This window comes from Perognathus longimembris, chromosome 1 (assembly GCF_023159225.1).
Source record: "Perognathus longimembris pacificus isolate PPM17 chromosome 1, ASM2315922v1, whole genome shotgun sequence".
NCBI lineage: Eukaryota > Metazoa > Chordata > Mammalia > Rodentia > Heteromyidae > Perognathus > Perognathus longimembris.
In genome coordinates, this window is record NC_063161.1 from 6,353,342 (window position 1) to 6,366,351 (window position 13,010).

The 13,010-nt window shown below is 50.3% G+C and overlaps 1 protein-coding gene across 1 annotated transcript in view; it reads right to left on the reverse strand.

The window, feature by feature from the left end:
* Window positions 1-210: 210 nt before the first annotated feature.
* Window positions 211-13,010, reverse strand: part of Grap2 (GRB2 related adaptor protein 2) — a 65,721-nt gene continuing 52,921 nt past the window's right edge. The window contains exons 3-8 of the mRNA XM_048355055.1: window positions 11,570-11,661; window positions 8,417-8,536; window positions 4,213-4,381; window positions 2,197-2,409; window positions 860-982; window positions 211-560 (exon numbers count right to left, since the gene is read on the reverse strand). Of these exons, the coding sequence (XP_048211012.1) occupies window positions 381-560; window positions 860-982; window positions 2,197-2,409; window positions 4,213-4,381; window positions 8,417-8,536; window positions 11,570-11,661 (897 nt within the window). The 3' untranslated portion in view covers window positions 211-380. The remainder of the gene's footprint in view (window positions 561-859; window positions 983-2,196; window positions 2,410-4,212; window positions 4,382-8,416; window positions 8,537-11,569; window positions 11,662-13,010) is intronic.

The following is a 13,010-nucleotide window of genomic DNA, read 5'->3' on the forward strand; positions in this document are numbered from 1 at the left end:
CCGGCCCTACCCAGTGTTCTGCGTCCAACGCCGGGTGTGGCCTCCGCGTGGCTGCTCTCCGGGAAGACTTCCGAGCCAGGGAGGCGGCAGGCGGGATCCAGGGCAGGAAGAAATCCCCTTTCATCTCCCCGTTCCCCTCCCACTGCCGCACTGCCTTCTCTCTCCCGAGGAAGAAGTATCAACCTCATTCTCTCTCACATCAGATAACTGGCCCACTCCAATCGTCAATAAGTTACTGTGATAAAATGTATTCACGGCATTTGTGTTCATGTATATATGTACACTCGCATGTGAAAATAGTCATCAGGTCCGGCTGTTTTCCTGGCCACTTCTCTCGCGGGCAGCTCCAGACAGGAAGCCTCTGGCCTCCCCAGAAGGGTTCATCGCATCAGGGGGGCCACATAGTTGGCGGGGAAGAGGCCCAGCTTGTTGTGCAGGCGGCCGGTCCACCAGGATGGGTTGGAGCTGTCCAGAACCTCGACCACCTCTCCGCTGCGGAACCCCAGCTCGTCGTCCTCCAGGGCTTCGAAGTCGTACAGCGCCCGGGCCCAGCGCACGCGCTGTGGGGGAGTGAAGGACGCTGCTGACCACGGGCACAGGGGAGCCGCCGGCTGCTCTGGCCACACTGGGTCTTCAGAGCAGGTGCACAACCCTCCCTGGAGGCTGACACAAGACAGGTTTGTTCTGTTCTTGGGGTGCTGGGGACAGATCTCACATGTGCTGGACATATGCTCTACCACTGAGACTAAATGCCATCTAGTCCTGGTTATGAGAAGTCACAAAGAAAGGCCGAACTAGAGAAGGAGACAGCCCGGCAGCGGCTTCACACAGCCCCCAGCCCCCGGCCCCGCTCACTCACCCCTGCCATCTGGAGTTGCACAGGGTCCGTGTGTCTGCGATGCATGAGGGCAGCATTCATTTCACTGCCGAGGCCCAGGCCGCAGTGCCGGTCATTTATGTCCAGGCTGCCCCCACGGCGGTCCTAGGGGCAGATGCAATCAGGCACCCATCGTGGTGGGACATCTCTCCCAAACCTCCCACCCCACCCTGTGCCATCAAGAGATGGTGTCCAGGAATATCTGCTGGACAGCAGGGTGATGGGCAGAAGGGGAGGTGGATGAAGGGACCCTACTTGTGGAGTTGCACGCTCCCAGGTCTCAGGCCTCTAATATATTGTTCTATTTTGTGTGAGGGTCTGACTCTGTAGCCCAGGCTGGGCTTAAATGCTCCTGCCTCATTCTCCTGCCCCAGCCTCTCAAATACTGGCATTACAAACACATACCACCATACCTAGTGTGTGTGTGTGTGTGTGTGCACATGCGCATGCACATGTGTCTTATTCAAATAAAACATATATTTACCAGGCATCTACCATGTGTCTGGTATTGTACCAGACACTAGGGACACACTGCTGGAAAGAGAAGGCCCTGCCTCCTTTTCGGGAGGTGTCAGGTACATTAAGGGGTTAAGCAAGCAGAAAGAAGAGGGTTTGGGTTAGCTTGGGTAAATCCGGGGCAGCTTCACAGAGGAGGCAATGCCTGAACACCAGCATTGGCCAAGGAAAGGCTGCTTAGGCAGAGGCACAACTTCTAAAAACCCACAGCTGAGAGACAAAGTACAGCGGCCCCGGGGCAGGGTTGGTGGCACGTGGCTGCTGGTGGGGGTGGCGAGGGGGGTAGGGGAGACCCGGCTGGGGAAGTAGATATGAGCAGCTCACAAAGAGCTCTGTGCCCCGCTAAGCAAGTTAGGATCGATGTTATCCGTTCATATTGTCCATCTCCCTAAGCCGCCTGAAATCCCATCTGGCACAGGCAGGGGATAAATAAATACGCAAGGCTCCATTGCAGGAGTTAATCCTTTTTTTTTTTCTCTTGTCCAATTCTACAGCCAGATGGGTTAAGGGGCATGAATAGACTTGAAATTCTGCTGATAGGAAAATGAAGCAATGATTCATTGAGTCCTGGGGGGGTGTGCATGCGTGCGTGCGTGCATGCGTGTGTGTGTGTGTGTGTGTGTGTGTGTGTGTGTGTGTGTGTGTGTGTTCAGGCAGGAAGCCATTTAGTACACAGAAATTTCTTCCACCATTCGGAGGCCAGGTGAACTCTGTGAGCCCCAGTGAGGCCGGGCCGGGCCTGGGGTGTGCTTGCGGGGGAGGAAGGGCAGGTCCTTGCGCCTGAAATCTATGCGCCCCTGTACCTGCTGAAAAGGGTGCTGTGGCGGATACCGCTGCAGAGGGGGCTGCGGGCCCGGGGGGCACTGTGGGGGCTGGTGTGGGTGGTACTGGGAGGAAAGGGGAGAAGGCTGTTCCGACAGCTTCCTGTTCACTGAAGGTCGGACTTCCTCTCCGGCAGCCCCGCTGGGATGCGGGCCGCCCTGGGACCTCCGGTCCAGGCTGCCTCCACGGTGACCCTGGAAGAGAGAACAGGCACCATGGCCCTGCCTTCTGGCAGCTTCTGGACTTGCCCATCTTTACACTTGAGCATGTGGCCACTGGTGGTCGGACTTGCCCAGCGTTCAGAGTTCCGGCCTCCGCACTAACAGACGGGCACGTTGCACGCAGGATCCATTCAGAAGGCCGTTGCTGGTGGCTTTGTTTTTCTCTGTGTAATCAGGCTTAAATATTCTGTTTTATGGACACAATGCCATCCCTTCTTATCACAGGTTGCCATACTGCTGGACATCCTACCCTCCAGATAAACTCTGCTAATTGACAACCTCACAGGATTCCAGCTGCCATTCACAGCTTGGTGATAGGGACGCAGACAGCAACAGTCTGGCAGTGTCATGGAAACCAGGCCTGGAGCTGGGCAGGGTGGGAAAGAGCGAGGCCTTTCTACACGCTGTGACAACCTATGAATCAGAAATGTTTTATTGTTGTTTTTATTTAGCAAACAATTACATAGATCCCTGGGCTTAGTTTGTGCTGGCACTTTACAAATATTAACTCATTTAATCCGGTTGAATGTGGTTTTATGTTGCCTCTCTTCTCTCTTGAGCATACATCCCAGTAAGTTAATATCTCTGTCCATGTCCTGATTAGAAATCGCTCACCAGGTCTTGGCTAAGGTCTGTTTTCCTTTCTGGACTGTGTGTGACCTGGTGGGAACACCCCGTTCTCATTAGAGGGTCACTTCTCAGCCTGAAAAACTGCAGGTGGCTTTTCCCTATTTCCCCAAAGCACACATGGCTTTAAGCAAATCACCTGTCCTTAGGATTCCAATTATGCTAGTCACTGCTTCTGCCTCTCTTTTAAAAAATGATGACGATTAGTCTAATTAGCGCACATTAGCTATACAAGGGGGACTTCACTGTGACATTTCCACACATGGGTACAACGCCTTCTAACCAATCTCCACGCCTCCTGTAATACCCATCTCGTATAACCACACCTTTTCCACTGAAAAGATTGTTTAGATATTGGGTGAGCGTGTGTGCACGTGGGTGTGAATTCACTTATGGGAGCAGATACCATTTCCTCAGAGCTTGCCATGGTCGTGTTTGGTGGCAGTAACTCTACCATGTTTGTTCCTCACGGGACCTTTGTGAGGGAGGTACTGTTGCTCTCTCCATTCTACAGCTGAGAAGACCCACTCAGAAAGGTCTCAACGTGATTAAAGAAATATGGGCAATTAGCAACTAAATTAGTATTTAATATATTTCTATGAACAATCCTCTGTATTCCAAACAGTCCTAAGAGAAATAATTCCAGGTCTGATTTTCTCTTCCAGTGTCTCCTCAAGCTACCTCGGGCCGTCACAAAGCCCCATAGGGTGTTTCAATCCCGGCTGTGGGCTGCTCTCTAGCCCTGCAGCCCCCAGTTCTACTGGTGGGCAGCTCTGGAGCTCGGTTGAAAACTTGTAATATCCACAAGTAACAGAATAATAGCACTCCCAATAAGAACTAATATTTATGGAGCACTTGCGGTATAATTAGGAGTGATGAAGATAATGGGGGTTCACTACATTCTGTTACCTTCACATTGCCCCCATGAGGTGTAATCCCCATCTTGTGGATGAGGAAACTAAGGATCTGAGAACTTTCCAGAGCCACAAAGCTAGGAAGTGTTGAGCTCAGACTGAAACTGAGATCTGGCTTCATTAGCCTGTCTTTTGGAAGATCTGCCCAGCAGACACACCTTCCTGGTGGTTTACGTGGGAACCCAAGACTGCCTGAAAATCTCTAAATCGGGTTTGATTGGGACCTGAGTTGTACCTGATCTTCTTGGTTTCTATCCCGCAGGAAGATCTGCTTCTGCTTGGAGATAGACGTTGTCCTGTAGTAGTCCACGAGCTTATTTAGGGATGGGAACTTCTCAGTCCACAGGAAGTAGCTGCCCTTGTTGTCTCGCATGACCTTGAAGTGCTGAACATCATCCTCGTGCCTGGAGAGCAAGGCAAATCCAAGCTGTACGTCACACGGTGACCGTGTCCCTGCCTGCTGGGCTGTTTGCACGCGGGGAAGGTGGCGGTCTGACGGTGCAGGAAGTGAAGCAATGGATAGCCTGTCCTTCACTGGGCAGGCAGGCAGGCGCCTGCAACACCAGCTGTGTGAGAGGCAACTTTCCATCAGCGGAATCATCTAGTGAGCTGGAATCTGCTTTGGACAGTGGAACCAACTCCCTCCCACCCCCAACAAAAAAAAGGGTTCAGAGCCTTAAAGACTATGTGACCAAGGACCTTTTCATAACGTTTGTTTGAAACAAGGCATTTCCAGAGTCCTGCCCGATACTCAAGGTTCTGCAGCATAGGGTGTTTCAAGCCCCAGTTCTCTGTTACCTGAAACACTTTGAACCATCTCCTGTAAGCCTATTACTAAGGGTTTTAAGAGAATTTGTCATTCTTTTCCCCAGTCCATCATGATAATTTCTTTACCTTCATTTATATTTTGCATAAGGAAGGTTACAGAAGCATTTTGAGCCTTTAGGGGGAAAGCATGATATGGAACTGTAGAGTTTCAGAAAGACATTTATGGTTGTATAGTCTCATTTTTTCAGGTGAGCATGTTGAAAGTTCAGAGAGGTGCAGGGGCTCGGTGAAGGTCACTGTGAATTAGGGGCAGAGTTGAGGCAAGAAGCCTCGGTCTGTTTCCAGTCATGGAAAGGTATTACTTTCTTTTAGATCAACACCTTTTTTTGCTGTACAAGCCTCAAGAAACTGGATTTGATTAATCTGGACAGAGGCAACTGGACTTTGCCTGTCAGATCCAGTCTTATTCCACTGGCAGGTCACTTTGTCCTGGATGTGGAGTTTATTTTTCAAACAGTCACACATCATGTCTAAAGATACACTGGTGCCGATGCTACTGATAGCCTGATCTCACAGAGGGGGCAAGAGTTGAAAAGGTTTTAGAGATCAGAGATGCCTCTGAAGGTTAGTGGAGGTTCCTTAAAGAGGAGTTTAGGGGTTTGTGCTTGGAGAACAAAATTCTGGCCTTCATTCTCATCTGCTGTGCTGGGCCCTGTTCATAGCCATGTGCTGCCAAGGGCTGTACAGTTTGTTACCTCTTGCCCAAATGTTTTAGGTAACTGAGACATGGCCATCACCGTGTCTCGCCTGAGTTTTGGTCACGAACACAGGTTTCTTCATGGTAAGAGTCCACGTTCCATGGCTTGATGCATAACCATTATTACAGCAAGAGGAAATATTCCTGCATATTGTGATTGTTCAAACACTGTCTCTCAAAAGCCACAGGGAGAGGGGACCCGTGGAGGCTGCCAATGCAGGTCTGTGTACATAGTTCTGAGAGGTGAATGGAAGAGGTGTGGCTCAGAGGCTCAGGGCTCTGATCCAGTCTAGTTTTCTGTTCTCAGCAAGTGCTAAGTGATGGGACCATGTTGAGCTCTTAATTATTTGTGCCTACGGCAGAAAGCAGACGTTAAAATAAAAAATGATTTTTTTTTTTTTTTGCCAGTCCTAGGGCTTGAACTCTGGGCCTTGGCTCTCTGTCTCTGAGCTTCTTTATACTCAAGGCTAGTGCTCTACCATTTGAGCACCACAGCACCACTTCCAGCTTTTTCTGCCTGGGGTTGGCTTTGAACCACGAGCCTCAGACCTCAGCCTCCACAGTAGCTAGGATTACAGGTGTGAGACACCAGTGCCTGGCTTACAAATGATTGTTCTTTGGAACATATTGTACTATAGTTCTGCAGAAGGTATAGAGAGACTACAGTAATAATCACCCTAAGAGGATGCTTGCCTCACTACTTGAACAGACTTGGGCAGAAGACAAGGTTGACCATTTAGGAGAATTTGTTTCAATCAAGGAAATAGGAGCTGTAATTCCTACCTACAAAGTCAGGGTCAGGGTCATTAAAATCAAAGGAGCCAAGAACTTCCCTTCAATCTCATGAACTATGTGGTCTACTTTATAATAGGGCCTTTAATTATTTTTTTTCCCAGTCCTGGGGCTTGAACTCAGAACCTGAGCACTGTCCCTGGTTTTTTTTTGCTCAAGACTAGCACTCTGCCACTTGAGCCACAGCGCCACTTCTGGCCATTTTCTATATATGTGGTGCTGAGGAATTGAACCCAGGGCTTCATGTATGCGAAGCAAGCACTCTACCACTAGGCCATTTTCCTAGCCCTAATAGGGCCCTTTAAAAATAGGCTTGACTTATATGTTTTTTGAATAGAGAAAAGTTTCATTAATTAAGATCTACCTAATTTAGAAGTTGTGATTTATTAACATTGACCTGAACTAAAGTTGACCATTGCCTAATACAGAGGGTTATGTGTGTGTGTGTGTGTGTGTGTGTCTGTATGTGTGTCCATTCTAGGCTTGAGCTCAGAGCCCAGGTGCTATCCTTGAGCTTTGGTGCTCAAGGTTAGTGCTCTACCACTTGAGCACAGCTCCACTTTCAGCTTTTATGGTAGTTAGTTGGAAATAAGAGGGCTGGGTGCTTGTCAGCTCCCCCCTGTAATCCTAACTACTCAGGAAGCTGAAATCTGAAGATCACAGTTCAAAGCCAGCCTGGGCAGAAAAGTCCCTGAGAGATTCTCACCTCCAATGAACCACCAGAAAACTGAAAGTAGTGCTGTGGCTCAAAGTGATAGTGCACTGGCCTTGAGCAAAAAAGAAATAGCACCCAGGGCCTGAGTCCAATCCTCATGACTGACCACCCCCCCCGAAATAAAAAAAAAGTCTCATGAATTTTCCTGTCTGGGCTGGGCTGTCTTTGAACCACAACCCTCAAATCTCAGTCTCTTGAGTATCTATTATTACAAGCATGAGCCACTGGACCCAGCTACAAAGAGTTTTAGTTAAGGAAAATTAAGTAAGATTGCAAGGGCAATGCTAAAAGGGCAGGCTATTTGAAGCATTCTAGAGGTACATGTACATACAAATGGTTGTCCTTATTTATATGGCTTTCTTTCCTATGTTAAAATACATCTATTCTCGCTGGGTGTGGTGGTATATGCCTGGAATCAAAGTTATGTGCAGAGCATAGATAGGAGGATTACAAGCCGAGGCTGGCTCTGAGCAAAACACCAGACTTCACCTGAGAAAGAACTAAAAGCACAGGAGAGCGAGCGGTATAGCTCACGTGTAGAACACCTGCCCAGCAAGTGCAGCACTCTGAGTTGAACTCAGTACCACTCAAAAACGAAATGAGAGGAAATAAAAAGCTACTCTTTCTAAATAGTGAATTTGCTACCGTTTATGTCCTGAGATTCGATTTCTAAACTGGAATCCTTCAAGCTGTGCGCCTCAAAATCTATTAACCCTGTGTCCGTGGGTTCTCAGGCAGGAGGGTTTTACAGCACAGGTTCTTCTCTTCCTTCTCAGCCTCTGCTGTGAGCTGCATTCCCTGCACTCGTCGGCAGGCTGACCCCATGCACCGGGCTCACCCCCGAGCCTCTAGGCCTGGGCCGAGCCACTTCCTGGGTTACCATCCCCTCACCCTGGCCGGGCTCAGCTCTGCGCGCTGCTCTCAGCTTTCCATGTTGAAGCAGTGTGGCTTTGCGCTCAGCCGCCCGCCCGCAGCTCATAGCAACCCACAGCAGGGACTGAGTTCTATTTTTCTCCCGCCCTTTTTCAGACACACACGAGTGGTACATGGAAAAGGTTAAGATTTAGAGCCCAGATGGGTATGGGCAAGTGGGAGTTTTCCTTTCCTTCCTCCTCTCCATCCTTCCACAAGTACTTCGCGATCTGTCTGCAGGGTGCGAAGCTCTGTGAAGAGCACAAAGACAGAGTCGATAGTAAGGCCGCTCTTCTGGGCGCATCTGGGCTACGGTGTGGGGGGTCAGGTGAATGCACATAGAATTGTAGACACAAGCCAGTGTGCTGAGGACGCAGGTTCGGGGAAGGAAGAGGATACAAGCACCGCGGACAGTCTGTCTGGGGCCTGTGTGAGGGGTCACCTCCTGGAGTTCCAGGCTGAGGAGGTGGGGGCGGCGCGGGGAGTGGCCAGTACCTGACGGAGATGGAGAAGTCACCTGGCGAGCTCTGGCTGGCTCGGATGAGGAAGAAGCCCACGTCTTGGCCCATGAGTAAGTTCTCTGCCTGGTGTCGGGAGAGGCCCTCGTGAAACCACCTGCCCAGGAGAGGACAAAGGAGCTCGGTGAGAACAAAGTAGCCAAGGGGAAATCGGAGTTGGCCCACGCAAGGGAGAGAGGCCAGCGGCCCTGCACAGCAAGGAGATGCAGAGGGGGCCATCTCGGGGGTCCAGGCTTGCTGTCAGCAGTTCTCTGGAAAAGCCAGCCAGTGTTCCTCAGGCCTCCAGGAGAAGCGACTCTCCATCTGGAAAATGTGCACTGTGGAAATGTGCCACTGCACCAAAATGGGGCAGTGTGGGAGGAAGTCACTGCGGGAGCAGCCGCTGGCTGCAGCTGGGGGACCAGAGAAGAACCAGGACAGATGATGGGGGCGGGGCCTCCAGGCCAGGCTTGGGGGGGGGGAGAGGGCAGGCTGGGACACCCATGGCCTGGCCCCCAAGAACTCTGTGGGTGCAGATGCTTCCTGAGCATGGGAGAATTATACCCAGGCGGCCGTGGAGAGGAGGCTCAGCGCCCAGCGCATACACTGAGCGGCCTCCACAGGGGCTCCGCTGCATTCCTTTATGGGTAATTCCTAGTACTTTGGGGCCCTCTACTTAAAAACAAACACACCCCAGGCTGGAAACTCATCTTTTCTGTGGAAAAGAAGAAAGAGAGGAGAATCTGCTGCCTCAGGGGTGCTGCCACGACAGGCGGCAGCAGAGGGCATGGTATGTATGTAACCAAGTCGAACACTTACACAAGGCAAGGCAAACAGTGGCCCTCGGGTTGGGAGGCCAGAACCTCCCTCCACCCCTGAGAGCCCAGTGAGGGCGTGGAGTCAAAGGTGGGGCAGGATCCGAGGCTTCAAGGAGGCTGCTCTAACTGCTGCCACCAGAAGGCTAATCTGCGTGTGGCTTGAACACAAAGGCCCAGCAGGCCTCTGCTTGGGATCCCTTTTGAGGACCATTGCCTGTACCCTCTGGATAGGGATTACAGGAGGGATGTGCTTATTCCAGACCACTGTCAAAGGGTTGTCCTCAAAGGCAAGGGTGCTGGAGATCTTGCCACCCCTTCAGGACTGAATAAGTGACCACCTCGTCACTGCCAGGTGGGAAATGCAGTAGAGATGGGGGAAGAAATGCCTGGAGCTCTACCGTAGCCACAGCCCTGAGGAAATGTTAAAACAGAGGCAACAGGGGATGTAGAAAATGTATTTGTTCTCCAACTGGAATGGGAAAAGTGATTTCTTTCCAGATTTCCCCAAATTTCTGCATTAGACCTGAACAGCCAGGATTTCAGTATTCTGAAGTGTTTCGAAGCTCCTTAAGTGACAGCTTTTGTTGGAATCTAGTACTGTGTGCACAGTCCTCTTCTGGGTGCTGGGAATAGGATGTGGGGTAGATACACAAACGACCCGGCCTCAGGGAAGTGATGGTCTTCCTGGCAGAGGAGGCACACACAACAGACACAACGGAACCTCAGAATGTACAGTGTATCAGAGAAGGGCAACACATGGGGAACAAAAAGGAAACAGGAGAGAGAGAGAGAGGGTGTGGGTGATGAGACTCACTTAAAATATGGTGCCCGGGGACATAGCTCAGTGGCAGAACACTTGTATAACATGCATGAGGTGCTGGGTTCAATCCCCAGCACTGTGATACATACATACATAGATGTACACACACACACACACACATACGTGCTTATCTATGTGTGTGTATTTGAGGGAGGCCTCATTGAGAAGGGAGCTCTCTAAACTTAAAGGAGGGTGGAGGAGGTGAGGAAAACCAGCAGAGGAGACCAAGGAGGAGCAGTCAGGAAGGTGGGAGGACCATAGGATCCACACAGAGTCCAGAGGAAGAACATGTTCCAACAGGAAGAAGAGATGCCCAGTCCATCCGTGCTGAGATGATGGCTGAGAATGGACATCTGAGGCCTGGCGTCCACCATGACCTTGGCAGGCAGGTTCAGAGGAGTCCTGCGGGCTTCAGGGAGAATGGGAAGTGAGTAATGGGTGCTGGACATAAGCAGTACTTTTAAAGAAATAAAGCAGTAGCTGGAAAGCACTGGGGGTTGAGGGTTTCTTGGTTGTGTTTCTCATTTGGTAAGATGGCAGAGATTGTAGTGTGTGTTTGCTGACAGAAATGACCCAGTAGAGTGGGGCAGAAAGTTGGTGTGGGAGAAAGGGGGTGGGGATTTCTGTTAGAAGTACCCACAGGTCCTTCTTGACAGCTGAAGGAAGGCCAAGCGTCTGAGGGGCGTTGTGGGAGGGGTAGGTGTGGGGACGCCTGGAGCCAAGGGCTGCGAGGACGAGGGTCAAGGTAGGGAGCAGCCCTCCAGCAGGTGGCTGGGCAGCAGAGTGTCTGGGACGGATGCAGGTGTGGCCAGCGGTTGTTCTTCTGGTTCAGTGGTCAGTAGTGGGTCACTGAAAGTGTTGCAGACACACCTCACAAGTCATCAATACCTCTCTGGTTTTCTAACAACCCTGTGCTCTTGGGGTTAGACCTTGGCTCTGAGACAAGATTAGATTTCTATCTAACCCTTGTGGTCAATTCTTGAGACAAACAGGGTGTAATCTCGGTGTTTCGTTTCCTCTTTCTGGAGGGAATTTCCCCCTTTCCCTACCCTGTGCTCTGATGGGGTGAACATGCTTTAAGGAAGGCAGGGGCATCTGTGTACCCACCCCACATGGGGTGGGGCTGTTTGAGCTCCCTTGAGAGGGCGGAAGGTGAGCCTGGGAGGTAAAGGAAGCGGGAGGTGAACAGCGCCCCCTGTGGAATGTTTGGAAACTCTGCTATTGCAATCATCATAGGCGATTTTAATTTATTAAATTCCTTTTATATAAAAAAAAAATCCTAAAGCAGGTGATCCATGCACATGGTGTAAACTTCAAAAGCGAATGAAATGAAATGCAAATCTTCCTCCCACCTCTGGCCTTCCACTGCGTGGCTCCGGAGGCTCTGAAGGAAGATCTCTAGAGGCAGCCACTTCTGACAGTTTCTTGGATATGCACGGATAATTTTAGAGATGACTGAAAAAAGTAAGAACGTGTGTGGGTAGGCCCATCTCAGCAGGCTGGAAATACTTACTCAGGAAACTGGATGTCTATAAAATTCTTGGGCACATATCCCTCTTGGCTCCTAAGCTCCGCCTTGAGCCACTCCTCCTGGTTGCTTAAGATCTACATGGAAGAAAACAGGACAATGGGATTCTGCAGGGAGAATATCACAAGGCAAGAGAAGAGTAAGCCCGAGGAACTGCACAGTGGCTCCGCAAGTAACCCCGGCAGAGGGGGAGGGCCCACAGCTGCTTTATCTTTGAGGTTTGGCTTCTCTCAGCCTCTAGTAATTTCTGTCCACCGGTGCCACCCATATTTGTCACCTCCTCATAGTGTGGCCCCCTGACCCAGCACGGAGGGGTTTTCTATCATTTCCTCTCCCTCCTTCTATGATGGGAATTCCCAATCTCAGTGCCTTCAGCTCCTCATCTGGCCAGATGGTGGAAGGCAGTAACACCTAACTCTGTGGCTTTTCCTTCTTTTCTAGGTAACCAGGAAACTTAAAAATAATGGATTAAAAAAAAAAGAGGATTAAAACTTACAGGTCCAATTGGGACCAGATTTGAAAAGAGAGACTCTCTTGTTGAGTGTTTGCAAATAGTTGGGATGACTTTTGTAGGCTTGCTGATAAAGTGAGATCACAAGTTAACCCAAAAGTTCCATCTTGTTACCAAGTCCTGTGGGGGCTGTTATTGTTGTATGGTGAGAAAACGGAGAAGCCACATTTTGAGAGGTCGAATCCCCAAATGAAGCAGGGATGCTAAATCTAACTGGTGCCATCTTGGCTACATGGTGGATGATTGGGTATTGGGTTTAGCAGCTGCCATCTTGTCTTCATGGTGGAGGCAGAGAAGTCCCACCTCCCAGGTGATGGACGTGCCTGGATTTCTAGAGGCAGGGGCAGGGACTTGGACAATAGGTTACTGGACCTGCCACTCTTGGGATGTGAACTCTCAAGCTCCCAGTGACCCTGCCCCTGACCTGTTCCTAATTAGGCCCAGACCAGCTCAGGTGCCATTAGTCCATGCCACATGTTCTCCTTGTTCATGTCCTGTCTCCTGTCTCTTCTCTGGTCACCATGGTGTCCTACTTCAGCTTTCCATTGGAACTTATCTGGCTGTTGGTGTTGATTTTCTGCCTTTTCTTTCCTTTCCAGCTCGCATGGCTGTTTTCTGACAGTATTAAGTGTATTTGCCAGGCTGCAGATCATTGGGACAGGAGTCCAATTCAACCTCTCACAATATGGCTTCTCTATTTTCTTGCCAGACAACATTACCTCATGTGTTGTCACCTGTCTTGGTTCCTCATTATCCACCAAACCTGGCTCTATCCTGCTCCTTGTTATTTCAGATAATGAGCTTCGCTGTTAAGTATTTGCCACCCCCACCAAGGATGTTTCTGAACAATTTCTAAATGAGGATGGCAGAGCAAGAGATGGAAAGGACCCTGGTGAAGTAACCTCATGACAGTCC